The following is a 20,875-nucleotide window of genomic DNA, read 5'->3' on the forward strand; positions in this document are numbered from 1 at the left end:
ACTAGTACACCAAATCCTTGGTGTATGTGGTCCTTGGTGTGCAGGGGTCAGGAACTATCTTATTTTCCAGCATTGATTCACATAAACATCATCATGCCACAGAGGACAGAACTTTATTTGAAAGACCTAGAAATCATTTGATGTAAAAAAACTAAGTTGACATTATGATGCAGAAAGAAAAGTAGTGTGGAGGGAGAAATGTAAATATTAAAAAAATTGAGTAGTAACAGAATAATGTAATTTTTCTCATCATACTCAATGTTTTTGGAAAGCCTGAATCTTTGTTATTCATGATCTAAATAATGAAAGATTGCACCAGTTATTTACTTTCCATACAAGTTTTGAGAATTTCTTCTCATTTTCATGTGCATTTGTTTACATCAGTATTTTTTGCAACATTTGCATGTGTGATTTTCTGTCTCTTTTGCGTTGTAGTTGTCTTTTTGAGGTTACACTGCAATCCAACAAAATGAATCATGGAATCAAAATGAAATTTTTACTCCACAGCAGAGTGTGTGCTGATAGGAAACGGCAAAAAGTGCTCTACCAACTGAGCAAGTTTCGTAGGAGAGCTTCTGTTAAGTTGGTAAGGCAGGAGACGAGGTACTGGTGGAAGTAAAGCTGTGAGCTCAGGTCATGAGTCATGCTTGGGTAGCTCCGTTGATAGAGCACTTGCCCGCAAAAGGCAAAGGTCCCGAGTTCGAGTCTCTGTCTGGCACACAGTTTTAATCTGCCAGAAAGTTTCGAATCTTGGAATGTTTATATATAGTGTTAGAGGTGGTATTTTTGCCTGTCTACTTAAAAAAGTATTGTGTCCATCCATTGCACAGAAGAGTACACAGAAGCAAATTATCACTTACACTGTTTCTGTAATCAAAACATGCTACAGAGATATTATGACACTATTGTTTAATAAGGAGTTTGTACACAGGCAGAGGTGTTAATTTTTCCGTGGATTACACTATATATATATACAATAACCATTACTGATTATTGAACTTGCTAGTTTGTCATTGAGAATTTTTTCTCCTTGCTTTTCGTTGTGTATAGAAATTTCTAGTTCCTTCATTAAATCCATTGTCTCTGATTTTGAGAAGAAGTGTAGTATCTTAAGATCTTCTATATTTTGGAATGGGTGTAGAGTGTTTCTTTCTGTGTGTGTGTGTGTGTGTGTGTGTGTGTGTGTGTGTGTGTGTGCTGTTATCGGGCAGTCAGAGACAGCAGTCGTGTGTGAGATGTGCTTGCTTGTGTGAATTTGTGTGCTTTCTGTTTCTAATGAAGGCTTGGGCGAAAGCTTTTCATTGTGCCTGTCTGCAACTCAGAGTGTCATATTTACAGTGAGTAGCAGTCTATCCTTTCCACAATTGTTGCTATTCCAACGTGGGCTTTCTGTTGTAGTTTGTGACCTAAGTATGTTTGCTATTTTTCTGAGAAATATTACCTACATAAGGTATGCTGACCAAACGTTAGATTGTATTATTGGTTCACTCGAAAGAGCCAGGAATTTCTTTGTTGTTGTTTGTTTTTCCATTTAATGTTATCATTGAGCTGGGGTTGTCATTAACGACTGCAGTTTGCTTAATGTCCAGTTCTTTCTCCCTGTCCTCTTTGTTCAGTGAGATTTTTTTGCTCATGTACCATCATTTTGTAAGCAGCTTTTTTGTATGCTGTATATCTGGGTGACGATGTAGCAGGGATTGTGTTGCTGGAAGTTGCCTGTCCTCTGTTGATACTGAACTTCTGCATGTTGTTTTGGTTTTTTGCGCATAAATCTAGAAAATTTATGCTATTATTTTTTGGTATTCAGCGTGAAATTTATTGTCTTATGTGCATTATTAAACAAATTAATGATTTTATTGTTGTCACCTTTGAGCAAAAATACGATGTCAACAACACCTTTCTTAATAGTCTGGCGCAATAACAGACATTTTCATAAACCACCTAAAACAGAAAATAGTCGGCAGCTGTGAACATTGCCTAAAAAACAATTTCCGAACCCCCACACAGTCCCAACCTAGCACAAGACACTGTCCTATTTCCAAAAGTGAAGAGGACACCACTATGGGATACTAAGTGCTGTCAAAGAAGCTTGTACGAGTACCCTCAGTGTGTTGGAAGAATTTTGAGGCATTGTGGCAGTATCTCAGATTTATTTTTCCAAGACTTTTCCTGATACTTTTAATACAAACCCTGTAAAAAGGCATTTGTTCTTCAAATTTTGTGTTTTATTTAAATTATGTGTAGTTTTCAGACCAAAAATGAGGATTGCTTCGTGTCAGGGAAAAAAATATTTTTAAAGCAAATTTTATATGATCGTTCAGTAGAGTGGACCCAAATTATCTTGTGCAATACTTGTTGTTTTCATAGGTATTAAAACATGAAAAATAACCAGTACTCCAGCAATGGCAGCACCGGCCTAGCCCGCACTGTCAGTTGTTGCCATGCAGCAACACTCCTCAGTCGCTGCTGGAGTACTGTGTATTCATAATCTTTCAATGTCACTATTAATATATATCCGTAAAACAAATATGGCACTATATTAATTTGGGACTGCTGTATTGAATGTTAGTGAAAAATCCCACTTTAAAAATAATTTTGTTTTTAATGGGAAATAAACTTCTAATTTCTGTTGACACTAGGTGTTGCATGAAAGACATGACCAGTATTTGCTTGGGCTGACTACAGCTAACACTGCAAAAACGAAATTGCAAATATCTGCTGAAACATCCGAGAGAATGCCTCTGACGATTCTTAGGAGGGACACCTGTATATGTGAGAGAAGTGTCAATTTCCTCTTTGCTGTTTTTCCTCTGAATGCTGTCAAAAGAGCATGTTCACCCCATTGTTATGTCATTTCTTTCTCACCCATTACTATTGTCATAGGAATTTTGAAAATGTTGCATACTTAAATGTGTTTATATTTGAAGTATATAATCTGTCATCATGCATTACTTGGTTAAGGTGGTATATGAATGATGTTACTGGTAGGTGCAGACAGCCTTTTTACAGTTTTTTTGTGTTTAATGTCCTCTTACAGTTGTAATTTTAATGCCATCACTTGTTTTAGGATCTATTTTTCAAGTACACATGGAACAACTTCTTACACACACAAGTGGAAAAGTGTATTGCATTTGCTCTGAATTCAGAACTAACGTGTACAAATAGTGATGACTCCCAGACGTATGTTCTTCTATCACATGTAAGTCATTTTGATACTCTTTCATATTAATAGTAAATGTTCAGTGCATCACATACTAGCTTTATTTTAATTACAACCAAAAGTAATTTACAACATTTATTACAGGTTTTCATACAGTGCAAACTCCTTCAGAGAATCCTTGATGCGTGGGAAGACAATGATATGAAACAGTAAGTAAAGCAATTTCCTCAGAAATGGTTGGCACACTTCTGTATGGTGGTGTTTTGATTACATTCCTTCCAGTCTATTATTGGTACCTGCTTCCAAACATTTTATTGCTTGTGTTTTGAAATGTACTTGTCAAATATAAAGATTTTTTTCTTTGCTTCTTTCTTCTTCCTCTTATTTTTTCATTGCCTCCTTTTTTGTCATACAAATTTATTGTACTGTGGTTTATTGCATTAAGCAGTTGAATATTATGTACACTGCCTGGCCAAAAAAGGGAAGCACACAGAAAATGTGATAGGATGTCTGTGTAACTTTGTATGCATACACACCATTGGCTGGTGTGTAAATGGTTAGTTGCAATTCTGTGTGACAGGTAAAACGTGCATCAGAGTGCACCATTGTCGTTCACGTATAGTTTTATTATCAAGTCGGGTAAGGTATATAAGGGGTATGGACAGCATCAGATGCTGAGTGTTCACTTTGAAGTACACAGACATGCCACACACTCGTATGTGACAATGTTATAAGCATCTGCCAGTATATGAAAGGGGCCTCATAGTGGGTCTCCATTTGGCCAACTGGTCGCATTGTGTAATACCAAGATTTGTGGGGCATTCAGGGCCACTAGACAGGATTGCCGTATTGTGCACTAAATGCATTGTAACTCCTCATCACTATTGGTCGGAGACTAGCAGCAGCCAAACTAGGGAATTGCTGTCCCATGTGTAAGCTGCTATCAAGACCACAACACGAACGGTTGTGTTCGGAGTAAAGCCGTCACCTGGAAGCAGGGATTGCTGATGAAATGTGTTGCATTGTGTTCACTGATGAATCTTGATTCTGCAGTACCCAGGATGATCATTGTATGCAAGTGAGACAGTGACATGGGGAGAGGTCATATTCTTCTAATTTTTTGGATGGGCGCAGTAAGAGTTACTCATGGAGCAATGGTGTTGGAAGCCATCGGGAATTACGTCAGGTCATAGATAGTAGTGACCGAGAAACTCCAATGCCACTACAGTACTTTATGGTCATATTACGTCCTCAGTTGTTACCCTCGCGTAACAATATCATGGTGTCGTATTTCAACAGGACAATGCTCATCCATTCATGAAATAATCTCTCTGAACTGTCCATGTGATGTTGAGATAAAACTGTGGCCAGCAATATCTCAAAATATGTAACTCGATAGAACATGGGTGGCACCAGCTCAGATGCTAAACCACCAGTGCCAGTATCCAGAATATCAAGGACCAGTTGCAATAGTTGTGGGCCAACTTGCCTCGGGAGAGGATTCAATGCCTTAATGACATGCTTCTTAACTGAATCAGTGCATTCACCAGGCAAGAGGGGGGGGGGGGGGGGGGGGGGGGGGTGCAACATCATACTAACAAGTGGGCTTATACTGCCAAGTTCTTTGTATATTTGTATATTGCAAGCACGGAAATAACTTCACATAGTCACCCAGCCCGTGAAGTTTAATTTTATTTCCTCCTCCTCTTTTCAGTGCTTAATTTTTTGGTCAGACAGTAAATTATTATTTGTTTCTTTGTTGGATGCCAATATTGTTTTTAAAATCATTTAAACACAGATTAGGCAGCTGTGGCAGAGAATCCTCTAGAAATGGACACATGGATAAATTACTTCTACGATAGTGCCCCTAAAATTGCTACCACCTCCATAAATAATGGAGCGTCATAGATGATTTTATGTGCTATTGAAGAAACAAATTTTCAAGGAGAAATAAACAAATCAATGGGGATGTGTGGTGTATGAGGGCGGAAAATATCCTTCTGGATGTATGGTCCCTTATTAACATTAGACTTTATTGCAGTAGTTCTCCTCATGGTGTTCATTCAATGCTCTGAAAATGTTCTGCAGACTGGACTAAGTCCTAGCTAATTAGATATATTAAGGATATAAATGTGGTGCTACAGAAGAATGCTGAAGGTTAGATGGGTAGGTCATGTAACTAATGAGGAGGTACTGAATAGAATTGGGGAGAACAGGAATTTGTGGCACAGCTTCGCTAGAAGAAAGGATTGGTTGGGAGGACATGTTCCGAGGCATCAAGGGATCACAAATTTAGTATTGGAGGGAAGCATGGTGGATAAAAATCATAGAGGGAGACCATGAGATGAATACGCCAAGCAGATTCACGAGGATGTAGGTTGTAGTAGTTACTTGGAGATGAAGATGCTTGCACAGGATAGAGTAGCATGGAGAGCTGTATCAAACCAGTCTCTGGACTGAAAACCACAACACTGTTGTATTATGATGTAGTAGTACACCCAGAAGGATTTTATTGAAATTGATATTTGCAGCTGAAGCCTGTTTGGTTATAAGTATAATCTTTTCCTCAGAAAATAAAACATCATGGAGGAACACTTCACAAGTCATAGATGACCCTTTCATTCAGAGTTAATGCTGATGGCCCACAGAACTGCATTTTCTTGAGTATAGCATGAATGAGTATGAAAGCCTGTTCTCCATGATTGAATTTGCACAAAAATGTAGATGAATAACTGGAAAATACTATAGGCAAATCTAAATCTACATCCAAACTCTGCCAGAACTACTGTTGCAAGCAAGGTAGGGAGTACTTCCCATTGCGCTACATCTTTGTGTTTCTTCCTCTTCCATTCTTGTGTGCACTGTGATGAGTTTAATCTTATCCTCTCACTCCTTGTTAGAGTAGTACATACGAGGTACACTGGTCCTCCAGTGTCTCAATAGTGTGTCGTATGACGTGCTACAATTGCAAGGAATGCAGTAGATTGCCCCCCCCCCCCCCCCCCCTTATTCATCAATTCCTGGTTTTATTGCTTAATATTGGTTCTTGCAACTTCATAAGTTACAGAGGATAGTTTATATTCAATTAACTTAAACAAATGCAGCCAGGTGACATAGACAATTGCTGATACTTTGACAGGGGTACTTTGCCTGTCACTTTCAAGTCAAAAGTGCAGCAAGTAAACGCTGGGAAAGGGCATTTAAAACCTCTGTTTGCAGAGAAACTGTGCCCCCCCACACACACACACACCCCCTGCGGGTCCGGGGATTAGAATAGGCCCGAGGTATTCCTGCCTGTCGTAAGAGGCGACTAAAAGGAGTCCATCCCCCTCACGGGGGTAGTTAGCGCCTGCGTCCGGAGACGGACGGTTCCACGACCTATAATTGTGGTCTTTTTGGTTTTTCACTTCTCGTTTCTCCCTTCCTTTTGTTGGTTCCTTTCCTTGCTCTTCTCCACCTCACTGTCTTCCTTACTCTTTCCCTTGACATCTCCTTGCCTTCTCATTGCCTTTTTCTCCTTGCCTTCTCATTGCCTTCTTCTCCTTGCCTTCTCATCGCCTTCTTCTCCTTGCTTTCTCATTGCCTTCTTCTCCTTGCCTTCTCTGGTCTCCGTCTCGGCGTTTGAGACAGTCTGTCCTCTTTCTCCCTCTCTCTCTTCTTTTTCCTCTTCTTCCTTCCTCCCTGTGCGTGCCTGAAGGCCGACCCACGCGTTCGCACGCGTAGCCGGTGACGGGGTAACGCGTAAGTCCCCGCCCTGGGTAGACATGTAAGGCACGCGCGTACCCCCTGGTAAAGGCCAGGCCCGGGGAGGGGTGATTGCCTGAGCTGATACCTTCTGACCATGCCGATTGGTCCCTCCGTCTGTTTCTCGGGAGGTGTGACCTGAGGTGTAAACATTCACCTAAGGCGGGAGTGCCCTCTGAGAGGGTCCCCACAAGGAAGGAGCGCGCCATCGGAGACGCTGGCAATCATGGGGGATTCCTCCGCAATGGATTCTAATCCATCTCTTTCGACTTCGACCCAAAAACGGAAACGTGACCAGCCAACAGTGACAAAAGTACTACCGCCTGCCCCACAGTTCCTCGTAGTTTCTCGATCTGAGGACGGAAAGGATTTTTCCTCTGTCAACCCTTTCGTTATTCAGAAGGGCGTAGATGCCATAGCCGGATCTGTCAAATCTTGTACCAGGTTGCGTAACGGCACCTTATTACTAGAAACTGAGAGTGCCTTTCAGGCACAAAAACTGCTTCGGGCCACCCTCCTGTACACGTTCCCTGTCCGGGTGGAAGCCCACCGAACTTTGAATTCGTCTCGTGGTGTAGTCTATACTAGCTCCCTCGACGGATTGACTGACGAGGAGCTTCAATCATTCCTCGCTGAGCAGGGCGTGACGGCTGTCCATAGGGTCATGAAAAAGGTCAACAATGACCTTGTACCGACCCGGACAATTTTCTTGACCTTCGATAGTGTTAAACTGCCATCGCACATCAAGGCGGGCTACGAGGTTATTTCTGTTCGCCCTTATGTCCCGACACCTACGCGCTGCTACCAGTGTCAGCGTTTCAATCACACTTGACAGTCTTGTTCCAATGCGGCTAAATGTGTCATTTGTGGCAGGGATGCCCATGAGGGTGACTGTCCACCTCCGTCTCCTCGTTGTGTGAACTGTCAGGGTGACCATGCCGCATCCTCCCGCGACTGTCCTGTCTATAAGGAAGAACGCTGTATCCAGGAAATTCGGGTCAAAGAGAAAGTGTCCACCTCGGCTGCTCGCAAGCTATTGGCTAGTAGGAAGCCCACGCTGCTCCCAGCGGGGAAATACAGTACTGTCCTCGCCTCTCCTCGGACTACCCGGGAGGTAGCAACCCAGACATGCGATCTGACCTTCAGCACCACGGTCGTCCGTTCGGCCAGTGCTAAGATCCCGCGGTCGACGTCTCCTCTTCCTCCCATCACCCCACAGACACGAGCACCTTCCTCAGCTTCTGCTAAGACGAAGACATCGAAGTCAGATGCACGGGCCTTCAAGAAGGAACCATCCCGTGCAGACTTCCTCCGTACCTCGACCTCCCAGCCTTCGACCGGTACTTCCACTACACGTCCTTCCAAAAAGGCGCATAGGAAGCACAGTTCTCCTTCTCCGCCACGGCGCTTTTCTTCTCCTGCGCCACCCAGCGGTTGCCGCCCCAGGCCGTCATCCGTTTCGCCTGGCCGCACCGCTGGTCGCCGTACATCTGGCCGTTCACTGGCGGAGGAAGCTCCCCCTCCCGGCCATCCTCCCGAGATGGCCGATGACCCTATAGACCCAATGGACGATGACTGTCCGCCTACGGATAGCGGCGGCAGTGCTCGCTCGAAGCCAGGCCCTAAGCGGCCGTCGAGGTGACCACTTCTCTCATCTTCCTTTTCTTACGATGGCACTTATTCACTGGAATATTCGCAGCATTCGCTCCAACCGAGAGGACTTGAAGTTGCTGCTCCGCTTGCACCGTCCGCTTGTCGTAGCCCTCCAGGAAACGAAGCTACGCCCATGCGATCAAATTGCCTTGGCACACTACACCTCTGTGCGTTTTGACCTACCCCCTGTGGTAGGTATCCCAGCTCATGGAGGGGTTATGTTGCTGGTCCGGGATGATATTTACTACGATCCCATCACGTTGCACACCAGCCTGCAGGCAGTTGCCATCCGCATTACTCTCCCCACTTTTACGTTTTCCTTTTGTACCGTTTACACTCCATCGTCATCTGCCGTTACCCGGGCAGACGTGATGCAACTTATTGCTCAGCTACCTGCACCATTTTTGTTAACTGGAGACTTCAATGCCCACCATCCCCTTTGGGGCTCTCCAGCATCCTGCCCGAGGGGCTCCTTGTTAGCAGACCTTTTCAACCAGCTCGATCTTGTCTGCCTCAATACTGGCGCCCCTACTTTTCTTTCGGACACATCTCACACCTATTCCCATTTAGACCTCTCTATATGTACTACCCAACTTGCACGCCGGTTTGAGTGGTATGCACTTTCTGATACATATTCGAGCGACCACTTCCCGTGTGTTATCCATCTCCTGCAGCATACCCTCTCTCCATGCTTCTCTAATTGGACCATCTCCAAGGCAGACTGGGGGCTCTTCTCTTCCAGGGCGACCTTTCAGGATCAAACCTTTACAAGCTGTGATCGTCAGGTCGCACACCTCACGGAAGTCATTCTCGCTGCTGCTGAATATTCCATCCCTCGCCCTCCTTCTTCTCCACGTCGCGTACCGGTCCCCTGGTGGACCGCAGCATGTAGAGACGCTTTACGTGCTCATCGACGTGCTTTACGCACATTTAAACGCCACCCTTCAGTGGCGAATTGTATCAATTATAAACGATTACGTGCTCAGTGTCGTCGTATTATCAAAGAAAGCAAGAAAGCCAGCTGGGCTGCTTTCACAAGCACCTTCAACAGTTTTACTCCTTCTTCTGTTGTCTGGGGTAGCCTGCGCCAGCTATCTGGCACTAAGGTCCACTCACCAGTTTCTGGCTTGAAGGTCGCGAATGACGTCCTTGTGGCCCCTGAGGCTGTCTCCAATGCCTTCGGCCGCTTTTTCGCAGAGGTTTCGAGCTCCGCTCATTACCACCCTGCCTTCCTCCCCCGCAAACAGGCAGAGGAGGCTAGGCCACCTAACTTCCGCTCCTCGAATTGTGAAAGTTATAATGCCCCATTCACCATGCGGGAACTCGAAAACGCACTTGGCCGATCACGGTCCTCTGCTCCAGGGCCAGATTCTATTCATATTCAGATGCTGAAGAACCTTTCTCCTGCGGGTAAAGGTTTTCTTCTTCGTACATACAATCACATCTGGATTGAGGGACATGTTCCCGCATGCTGGCGCGAGTCTATTGTTGTCCCGATTCCTAAGCCGGGGAAGGACAAGCACTTGCCTTCCAGTTATCGACCTATCTCGCTTACCAGCTGTGTCTGTAAAGTGATGGAGCGAATGGTTAACTCTCGATTGGTTTGGCTGCTCGAGTCTCGACGCCTACTTACCAATGTACAATGTGGATTTCGTAGGCGCCGCTCTGCTGTTGACCATCTGGTTACCTTGTCGACCTTCATTATGAATAACTTCTTGCGGAAGCGCCCGACCGCGGCTGTGTTCTTTGATTTGGAGAAGGCTTACGACACCTGTTGGAAGGCGGGCATTCTCCGCACCATGCATACATGGGGCCTTCGCGGTCGCCTCCCTCTTTTTATTCGTTCCTTTTTAATGGATTGACAGTTCAGGGTACGTGTGGGTTCTGTCCTGTCCGACACCTTTCGTCAGGAGAATGGGGTGCCACAGGGCTCAGTTTTGAGCGTCGCTCTCTTCGCCATCGCGATCAATCCAATAATGGATTGCCTCCCAGCTGATGTATCAGGCTCCCTTTTCGTGGACGATTTTACCATCTATTGCAGCGCGCAGTGTACACGTGTCCTGGAGCGCTGTCTTCAGCGTTCTCTTGACCGTCTTTACTCCTGGAGTGTCGCCAATGGCTTCCGTTTTTCTGCCGAGAAGACGGTCTGTATTAACTTCTGGCGCTACAAAGAGTTTCTCCCACCGTCCTTACGGCTCGGTCCCATTGCTCTCCCAATCGTGGAGACAACAAAATTTTTAGGCCTTACATTTGACAGGAAACTTAGCTGGTCTCCACATGTGTCATATTTGGCCGCCCGTTATACCCGTTCTTTAAATGTCGTCCGTGTTCTCAGTGGTCTGTCGTGGGGAGCGGATCGAACTGTCCTACTTCGTCTATATCGGTCGATCGTCCGCTCCAAGCTGGATTATGGGAGCTTCGTATACTCCTCTGCACGGCCATCCATCTTACGCTGCCTCAACTCCATACAACATCGGGGTTTACGACTTGCGATCGGAGCATTTTATACCAGTCCCGTAGAGAGTCTTCATGCTGACGCTGGCGAATTGCCACTCACCTACCGGCGCGATATACTGCTTTGTCGGTATGCCTGTCGGCTACTGTCAATGCCCGACCATCCGTCTTATCGTTCCTTTTTTGACGACTCTCTCGACCGTCAATACAGGTTGTATGTCTCTGCCCTGCTACCCCCTGGAGTTCGCTTTCGTCGCCTCCTTCAACACCTTGATTTTTCACTCTGTGCAACCTTTAGAGTGGGCGAGAGCCACACGCCACCTTGGCTCCAGGCTCAGGTTCGCGTTCACCTTGTCCTCAGCTCGCTCCCAAAGGAGGTTACCCGCAGTTCGGTATACCACTCCCGTTTTGTCGAACTTCGTTCGAAGTTCATTAATATGACCTTCATTTATACAGATGGCTCTAAGACTGACTGTAAATATTAATGCCATCACACAATCCCAGATGGCCAATGTCATAATTTTTTGGTAGCGAACTTCCATTTCTGTTGATAAGTTTTGCTTGCTAATTTAAATTCAACTGCTTCCTTAATAGCATCATGCCAATAGCTGGAAGTGCTTTCCAGAACCTTCGTTGTTGTTGTTATATTCCATAGACTGACTGACGCCAAGTCATTTTTATGCAATAGCAGATTCACTCGGGTTTCATAAGTGTGTGTGATGCTTAAGTTCGGTACACTGTTCGCCCACAGTACCAATAGTGTGACTGTCATATGATGTGCTACAATTGCAAGGAATGCGGTAGGTGCCCCCCTTATTTAACAATCATCCTTCATAGAATCTAAAAGGACTCTAACTTTAGATGCTGGTCGAAAAACACGTTTAATGTCATATTTCCACAAAATGTGACCAATTGTGTTGGAAATATTCCCTGTGTAAGGCAAAAAGGCTTCCTGTAAATGGCATGTCCCAACAACCTGTTGTCAGCTTTCCTCCTGGCCAGTATATCAAGGAAGAGAAGGCAGCTGTCCTTCCCACCTCCATCTTGAAACAAATATTCAGGTATTTTAAAAAGTTGTTCAAATTCTCACTGCCATGAGGCTAAACAACATAAATATTGTCTACATATAACAGGTGACAACAGGCTTCCCATGACAATTCCATTTCTCCCCTAATGGTACTGGCCGTAGATTGAAAAATAAGTGGAAGTCTACACATGTCAAAGTAGGTTTGCAAATTTAACACAAAATCTAACCCCAGTCAACCATAACAATAGGACAGGTTGGATTGATGACAATATTATGAAAAGAACAGATTGCTAATCATCATCCAGAGGTCAGTAACAGTGGTCATGTGTGTATATATTACACTTGTTTGACTGGGTGTGGTATTTCGTTTAGAATAAAGTCTTTTGGCTGAAAGGTCTCAACCGTATGGCGAGTAGAAGTCTGCTCTTTTCAATTAAAATATTAGTCATTCAAATGCATTTTCTCTAATCAACGTAAGAAATTCATTTCATTCGCATAAGTTATATGAACCTTAGTTTTTTTTTATATCTAAAAACAAAAATGATGTAACTTACCAAACGAAAGCGTTGGCATGTTGATAGACACACAAACACACACACACACACACACACACACACACACACACACACACACAAAATTCAAGCTTTTGCAACCAATGGTTGCTTCACCAGGAGAGAGGGAAGGAGAGGGAAAGGCGAAAGGATGTGGGTTTTAAGGGAGAGGGTAAGGAGTCATTCCAATCCCGGGAGTGGAAAGACTTACCTTAGGGGGAAAAAAGGACAGGTATACAGTCGCGCCCACACACACACATACCCATCCGCACATATACAGACACAAGCATAATGTCTGCTTTCCAAAGTTTCCAAAATATCATTCAATCCACTTTTGTTGTGTACAAATTAACAAACTTGAGAAAGTGCCAGAGCGTCTCCCATGCACTGGCATAGCCAGTGCTCAACTGAAGGTTCAGGCATTGAGTTGAATGAGTTAACATTATGACAAAACTAACCATTCACAAGAACAGAATAACTTTCATTATTTTCGGAATCTCTTGAAAACACCGCCATCTTATGTTTATTTATGGGTCTTAAAAATGTCATTGTCACTCAGATTACCTTACGTAATCAGAAACATCTGAATAATCATCACAAAAACCTCCAAACATTTTTGAGATTCATTAATTTCCTTCAGTTTTCTGAATAAGGCCATCTGTATAAGCAGGAGGGATTAAAAAGACGAAAATAATAACTATTTGAAATACCAAACTACATTTGGAATGCTAAATAAGCAAAAAGTACACGAAGGCAATCAAGTTTGATTTATTGCTGCTGGTGTGAAAGCCTAGATAGATGAAGTAGTTAAAATACGTAACAGCAGATGGCATATACAGACTGTTTCAGGAAATAAGAGTTATCTTGAGATCCATCCATAACAGATGGTGTGCGAAACACAAGTAAGCTTAGGATCCAGCTGTAGGATTTTCGAATAGCAAATATCTGTTTAATCATGGGGCAGAGATACTGATAACCTGGGTACAGTCAATTTTAGATATGGATATATTGTTCAAATATTGTAAAACTATATTCTTTATTTTCTGTTTGTAACACTCTTTAGTTTCCTCTATACACATATCTCTGTCTTTAAAGACTGAAGTTTATGCAGTATCTGACTGTGATTCATTCCAGTGGAATTAAAACATAATCTGAATGTAACATATGAAAATACTGGGTGGAATAATGACAATCTGAATACGAGAAATATTTTACCTTTTCCTATGCTCTTCATGAGATTTGATTTTGGAAAAATATTTTATTAATTCAGTTAATATTTTTTATTATTTGTTTGTCTTAGAAACCATAAGGTTTTACTAATACATCAGCTAACTACTGAATAAGAAGATCATAATTTGTTCTTTTTTGAACACTTCTATATTGGGTTGATTTCTCATAAAATGCCAGGTACCCTTCGCTGAAACTGAGAGCCAGTGTAATGAGACATTTTTTGGGCCTCTTCCACAAAAATGAAATTGGTGGCACTTCCACTTGACCCCTAACAATTTAATCAGATCTGTAACATTTCATATGTTGATGGCTAATGCACACTGTATCCCAATTTTTAGTAATAATAAACATCTGAAACCTAAAGATCAAGCAGACACAGCAAACCCAGCAAAATATCGCCCCATAACATGCCTACCAACAATATACAAAATATTAACTTCAGTCATTACACAGAAATTAATGACACATACAACACAGAACAAAATTATAAATGAAGAACAAAAATTCTGCTGCAAAGGAGCACGGGGATGTAAAGAGCAACTGATAATAGATGCAGAGGTGACATATCAAGCTAAAACTAAACAAAGGTCGCTACACTACGCATGCATTGATTAGCAAAAAGCTTTTGATAGTGTACCCCACTCATGGTTACTACAACTATTGGAAATATACAAAGTAGATCCTAAATTGATAGTTCCTAAACATAGTAATGAAAAATTGGAAAGCCACACTTAATATTCAAACAAATTCAAATAATATCACATCACAGCTAATACAGATTAAGTGTGGAATATACCACACGTGTGTGTGTGTGTGTGTGTGGGGGGGGGGGGGGGGATCAATGTGTCTATGAGGGTATGCTTCAGCAACCATTGAGGGAACAAGATGCAACAGCTGAAGATTGTAGTATCTATTTCTGGGTGCCAAGGTCATATTTTGATCATATGTCACAAGAGACAAGGAGCTCAAATCCATTGGATACAAACTGAAGCTGCATATTGTGCGTGCTCACTGCTCGAAGTGGTTCCTCGTATACCATGCTTCCATTCCTGCCACGTGTTGTAACTGCTAACGAATAACACTTCCCAACTTTTGGGCTTATGTCCACCCTGACACGGGACACAGCAAGCTTTCCGATGTATGAACTGTTTCACGCTGCCTCACTTTTGGTTCATTAGAAGACAGCACGTCACATCTGTTAGTGACGGGATGGAAGTAGTACCCTGGTCTCTACCTTCCCCGTACTGGACCATAAAACCTAATACTGACTTGCCACTCACCATGAAGCCAACAAGTAGTGATAGACCCTGTGTGTTGTGAAGAGGAAACTTTATCCTTGAAGGAGTATTGGAGATACCTTTCTTTTATCTGGTGTGCTCTTGTCATAACCTGCAGTGCAGCAATACTGTACTTAGCTTGAAATCATGTTGCAAGTAATATTTCAGTGAGTTTGAGTGGTAGGAATGAGCTGCCAACCATAGTTGTTTCTTGGCAAGTATGATTGGTTGCACATAGGCAGCACTGTCACAGCCAATACAATATATCAATCAGAAAGTTATTTTATTTGACCTGTAACTCAATTTTTTTGTACATATCTGTACATATGAGCAAAAATCGTTAATGTTTTCACAATTCCAGCATTTAAAAGGAAATACAGGGCAAGGACTTTCAGAAAGTTTTGTTTATTCATGAAAATTATGTAAAGCACAAATATGCAAACCTGCCAGTGCTAAATATCATATTGTCATACTCACTAGTCCTACCTTGTGTGGAATAAGCCTTGGTACCTGCACAGTTATCCTGGCTCACCACTAGAAAGTTCTGTAGTAGGACTTCTTGCTGCCCTACGATAAGACCATTGCCCAACAAGAGTGGCTCATTGTCAGAGTGTACATGTCCTGGGTTTCCTGGAGAGAGTGTTCTGCTGTGGTGCAGTTAACGGGTCCATCACAGTGTGAGAATGAAATGACTGGGCTGGTGGAAATGTGCTCAAAGTTGAAGTATGTGGGATGGGACAATTCTTATGGGCAAAATGTCTAAATTGCATGCTGATTCACTGTAAATTTCTGGCAATATGTTGACCAAATGGAGTGTGGCCTCCAGCCCTAGTGAAATGTTTCCAACAATTTGGACAATGCTGGAAAGACGTGGGTGACACTGATGGGAAAAGGTCATCAATGTTGACTACAGATGGCAAAGTCCAGGAAGTTGAGGGACTGATTTGCAACAGTTGCAGGTTTCCCAATGAGGAGGATGTTAACACAGCAGTTCTTACATGGTTACATGACCAAGGAGCGAATTTCTGTTGCCGAAGAATTGAACAATTAGTAGAACGTTTAGACTGTTGTTTGTAGTGATACGGTGACTGTTGAAAAATAATTTTGTGTATCTGCTTCACTTTGAAGTGTAGCACAACATTCAATTAAAGTTACCTGGCCTACTGTAATAATTTGTAACTTTTTTTTTTAAAGTCCTCTCATAGAAGACAAGAAACAGTAAGAGCGTACAAGTAGATCAGAGTCAAGTATTTGTAGTAGCAATAGTAGTTGTCATGAATTAAGGCAAGTAAGTTTTTGTGCAATGTATCTGATGTGATTGACACTCTGAATGTCAGTGAGTATTTTGTTGCTCTCTGAGCAAATTAATTTTGAACTTTGCAGTGAGTTACTAGTGAATTAGTTTGCATAAACTTGTTGCTGTCATGGTTTCTGTTGTTGGTAAGCAAAATTACTGCATAAACAAGCATGATATGTAATTTACAGGGTAAATGTTTACTCAGTGTGAAGAAATGACAATAGTTTGTATCATTAATGTTGCCAAATCCTAAGAGCACGACTGATGTTTGTTGTGATAGGAAGGGCTCAGACCACGATGGGGGGAATGCGAAGTTGTAAAGGTGTATACTGGTGTAGTTGCTTAGTGAACTGTACAGAAGTGGACAGGTGTGGCTTGGGACTTACATAATATTGGTTGGTTTGAACCGATTATTGCCGGTATATTTGTTTCTGTGATACAGACCATACCAAATCATAGTTCCTGATTTTCAGTGTCTTACAGTGCAGGATGATAGACTTTCAGTACATGTATGAATGGGTGGACGTTAGGTGCTGTTGATAAAATCAGTGATTTTTCTATTACCTGCAACTGCTTTAATCCTATTTGTGTATTTTATAATGATAGTAAGTAAGATATATATGTAGAATAATGTGTCCATTCTTAGTTGAAATGCGTCCTGTGTTGGAGTCTAGTAGATTTCGAGGTTCAGTCTGGTTACCAAATGAGATGTGAACCATGACAAAGACTAATTCACCATAATAGAAAACTTCTGCAAGCCTGTCTTTGTGCAGATGGTTCTACATCTACATTGATACTCCGCAAGCCACCCAACGGTGTGTGGCGGAGGGCACTTTACGTGCCACTGTCATTACCTCTCTTTCCTGTTCCAGTCGCGTATGGTTCGCGGGAAGAACGACTGTCTGAAAGCCTCCGTGTGCGCTCTAATCTCTCTAATTTTACATTCGTGATCTCCTCGGGAGGTATAAGTAGGGGGAAGCAATATATTCGATACCTCATCCAGAAACGCACCCTCTCGAAACCTGGCGAGCAAGCTACACCGCGATGCAGAGCGCCTCTCTTGCAGAGTCTGCCACTTGAGTTTATTAAACATCTCCGTAACGCTATCATGGTTACCAAATAACCCTGTGACGAAACGCGCCGCTCTTCTTTGGATCTTCTCTATCTCCTCCGTCAGACCGATCTGGTACGGATCCCACACTGATGAGCAATACTCAAGTATAGGTCGAACGAGTGTTTTGTAAGCCACCTCCTTTGTTGATGGACTACATTTTCTAAGCACTCTCCCAATGAATCTCAAACTGGTACCCGCCTTACCAACAATTAATTTTATATGATCATTCCACTTCAAATCGTTCCGCACGCATACTCCCAGATATTTTACAGAAGTAACTGCTACCAGTGTTTGTTCCGCTATCATATAATCGTACAATAAAGGATCCTTCTTTCTATGTATTCGCAATACATTACATTTGTCTATGTTAAGGGTCAGTTGCCACTCCCTGCACCAAGTGCCTATCCGCTGCAGATCTTCCTGCATTTCACTACAATTTTCTAATGCTGCAACTTCTCTGTATACTACAGCATCATCCGCGAAAAGCCGCATGGAACTTCCGACACTATCTACTAGGTCATTTATATATATTGTGAAAAGCAATGGTCCCATAACACTCCCCTGTGGCACGCCAGAGGTTACTTTAACGTCTGTAGACGTCTCTCCATTGATAACAACATGCTGTGTTCTGTTTGCTAAAAACTCTTCAATCCAGCCACACAGCTGGTCTGATATTCCGTAGGCTCTTACTTTGTTTATCAGGCGACAGTGCGGAACTGTATCGAACGCCTTCCGGAAGTCAAGAAAAATAGCATCTACCTGGGAGCCTGTATCTAATATTTTCTGGGTCTTATGAACAAATAAAGCGAGTTGGGTCTCACACGATCGCTGTTTCCGGAATCCATGTTGATTCCTACATAGTAGATTCTGGGTTTCCAGAAATGACATGATACGCGAGCAAAAAACATGTTCTAAAATTCTACAAGAGATCGACGTCAGAGATATAGGTCTATAGTTTTGCGCATCTGCTCGACGACCCTTCTTGAAGACTGGGACTATCTGTGCTCTTTTCCAATCATTTGGAACCCTCCGTTCCTCTAGAGACTTGCGGTACACGGCTGTTAGAAGGGGGGCGAGTTCTTTCGCGTACTCTGCGTAGAATCGAATTGGTATCCCGTCAGGTCCAGTGGACTTTCCTCTATTGAGTGATGGGACTTTGGCTGTTCAATATAAAATGTCAAATCAAAACACCTTCAGTCGTCTGTATTTCCAGATGTTATTTTATTTGATTAAACATTTGCAGCGCTACGTTACGCCATCTTCAGACCTCATGACTGGCATGTAGGAAGAATCCTACCTCTGCTCCAGTCAAGGTAGGGGCCAGTACTTGGTGACTGGTATCTGTAGATTTCTGCTCGAAACAAATAAGTTGTAGGAAGTAACAAATGAAAGCAAACACAACTGAAACAACCTCAGTTTTATAATATATATATGAACCAAGAAGAAAATACTGTTTAGGGTGGAAGTGACATAGTAGATTTTTTTCATAGTGACTGTTTTTATCTCTGTGTTTTAATGTGCCTGTAAAAGAAGTTAGATTAAGTGTAATGTGATGGTGTTTACTTGATTGCAGATCAAAACCAGGTGGTGTGAGATGTGGCTATATGGGACACCTAATTAAAATAGCAAATCACATTGCACAACATGGTGAGAAGGAACCATTTGCATCACTACTTAAGCAATATGTTTCTCCAGACATAATTGCAGCATGGGAAAAATTTGTAGCAGGTGCTTTAGCAGATATCAACCAAACACATCGTACTTGCATGGTGAGATACTCTTTGGTTAAATAACTCTCACCTTCAAATTAATAAGTATAGATGTATATGAATGAGTATTCTTTTCTATCCAAAAGGTGCTACTTCTATCAGTAATTATAAAATGCATTTATTTCCTTCCTAAGAGAAAAATGTCACACATTGCATGCCTCCACAGATTAATAGTTACTGAGTATGACACAGTCTTCATAATTTTATACTCTTCATGTTGAAAATGATTTGTTTTGGACAAAGTATGTGCGTGCGTGGTGGGTGGGAGGAGGGGGGGGGATGTGAGTTAGGGGAGTGAAGATGGTGTGCTCATTGCAAAGGGGTGGGGGTTGCACTCACTCACTCACTAAATCACACATTCTGATAAACTCAGTTAAATTATTTTACTAAACAAATACATTATTTTTGACAAATTTGTACAATCCAAAAATCTAAACAAATTATTGCATAATGAACAGCATGTATAAGGGCGCGATGAAAAGTAATGCCTGTGATTTTGTTAAATTCTGGTCTCAGTATTATTTGAGGTATTACATTTCATGCATATTACCTGGTTGACTTTCCTGCTTCGCTGATGCATTGCAACCCTTTGTCACTGGAGGGCTCCAAATTGTATCACGTAACATGGCAGTGTGCAGCTATGTCATTGGGTGAGAAACAGCATGTTGTAATGGAGTTCCTAGCTGCAGAAGGGTTCATCGACACATGAAGCATCGTCTCCTTCAGCATGAAACCCAGTATCACACATGAGCGCTGTGATATCAGTAGCAATCGGACACCCGAAGTCAAACATTCCACAGTGACAGTATCAACAAACTGGTCTCTTGTTGGGAGATACATGTTCATCACAAGGATGATTGTTGAGAAATAAATATGTATACATGCAGAACAAAGATGTAGAATGTTATAAAAGTTCGTTTTATTTAAAAAGCTTCATGAGTTTTACGTAAAAATTCAGGGGATTACTTTTCAGCATGCCCTCATCTTATAAATGCTGTGTCACATTGAAAACTAATGAAGCCCACAATTACACAAATACGTAATTTCCTAAATCTTTTTTTAGCTTTTGGATTACACACAACTGTCAAAATCTTTTACGATGGATATAATGAATTTATATCATCTGTCATTTCTCTCTGGTTCTGTGTCCTTCTTTGGGTATATTTTTTGGGGGATAGTATACTACTTTGTTTCTCTGAAAAGCATGTCTGACATTTTGTAGATATGTTGAATCATTTTTTGTGTACTATGTTGAAAAGATTACATCTGTTCCTCACTCCTTTCACCGCATGTGAACATTATGAATTGAGACCAGGAAGTTTTTAGAGCAGAACTGGTTACGTGATAACATTCATATGATTAATGCTGCTATATCATTCTTCTTGTGGGGTAATGTGAAGTATGTTCTGTTGTCACTAGACAGAAATTTTTTAAATATTCTGTTTCACAAAACTTTTAGCCGTTATATATTTGAATATGTGATTGCATCCTACAGCAATGTAATAATTGTAATGAGATTCAGTGTATGTAAGATGTGACACAGGTAAACTGGATATTTTGAACGTTGGTGTTTTCAGCACTGTAGTCTGGCGGTTGTTT

General features: G+C 42.2%; 1 protein-coding gene across 5 annotated transcripts in view; it reads left to right on the plus strand.

The window, feature by feature from the left end:
- Positions 1–20,875, plus strand: part of LOC124616460 (serine/threonine-protein phosphatase 6 regulatory subunit 3) — a 186,685-nt gene that overhangs the window by 102,350 nt on the left and 63,460 nt on the right. For all 5 annotated transcript variants that reach the window (XM_047144779.1, XM_047144801.1, XM_047144793.1 and 2 more), the window contains 3 exons: positions 3,068–3,199; positions 3,305–3,369; positions 19,081–19,276. In XM_047144779.1, coding sequence (XP_047000735.1) covers positions 3,068–3,199; positions 3,305–3,369; positions 19,081–19,276 — 393 coding nt within the window. The remainder of the gene's footprint in view (positions 1–3,067; positions 3,200–3,304; positions 3,370–19,080; positions 19,277–20,875) is intronic.

Source organism: Schistocerca americana, chromosome 1 (assembly GCF_021461395.2).
Source record: "Schistocerca americana isolate TAMUIC-IGC-003095 chromosome 1, iqSchAmer2.1, whole genome shotgun sequence".
Lineage (NCBI taxonomy): Eukaryota > Metazoa > Arthropoda > Insecta > Orthoptera > Acrididae > Schistocerca > Schistocerca americana.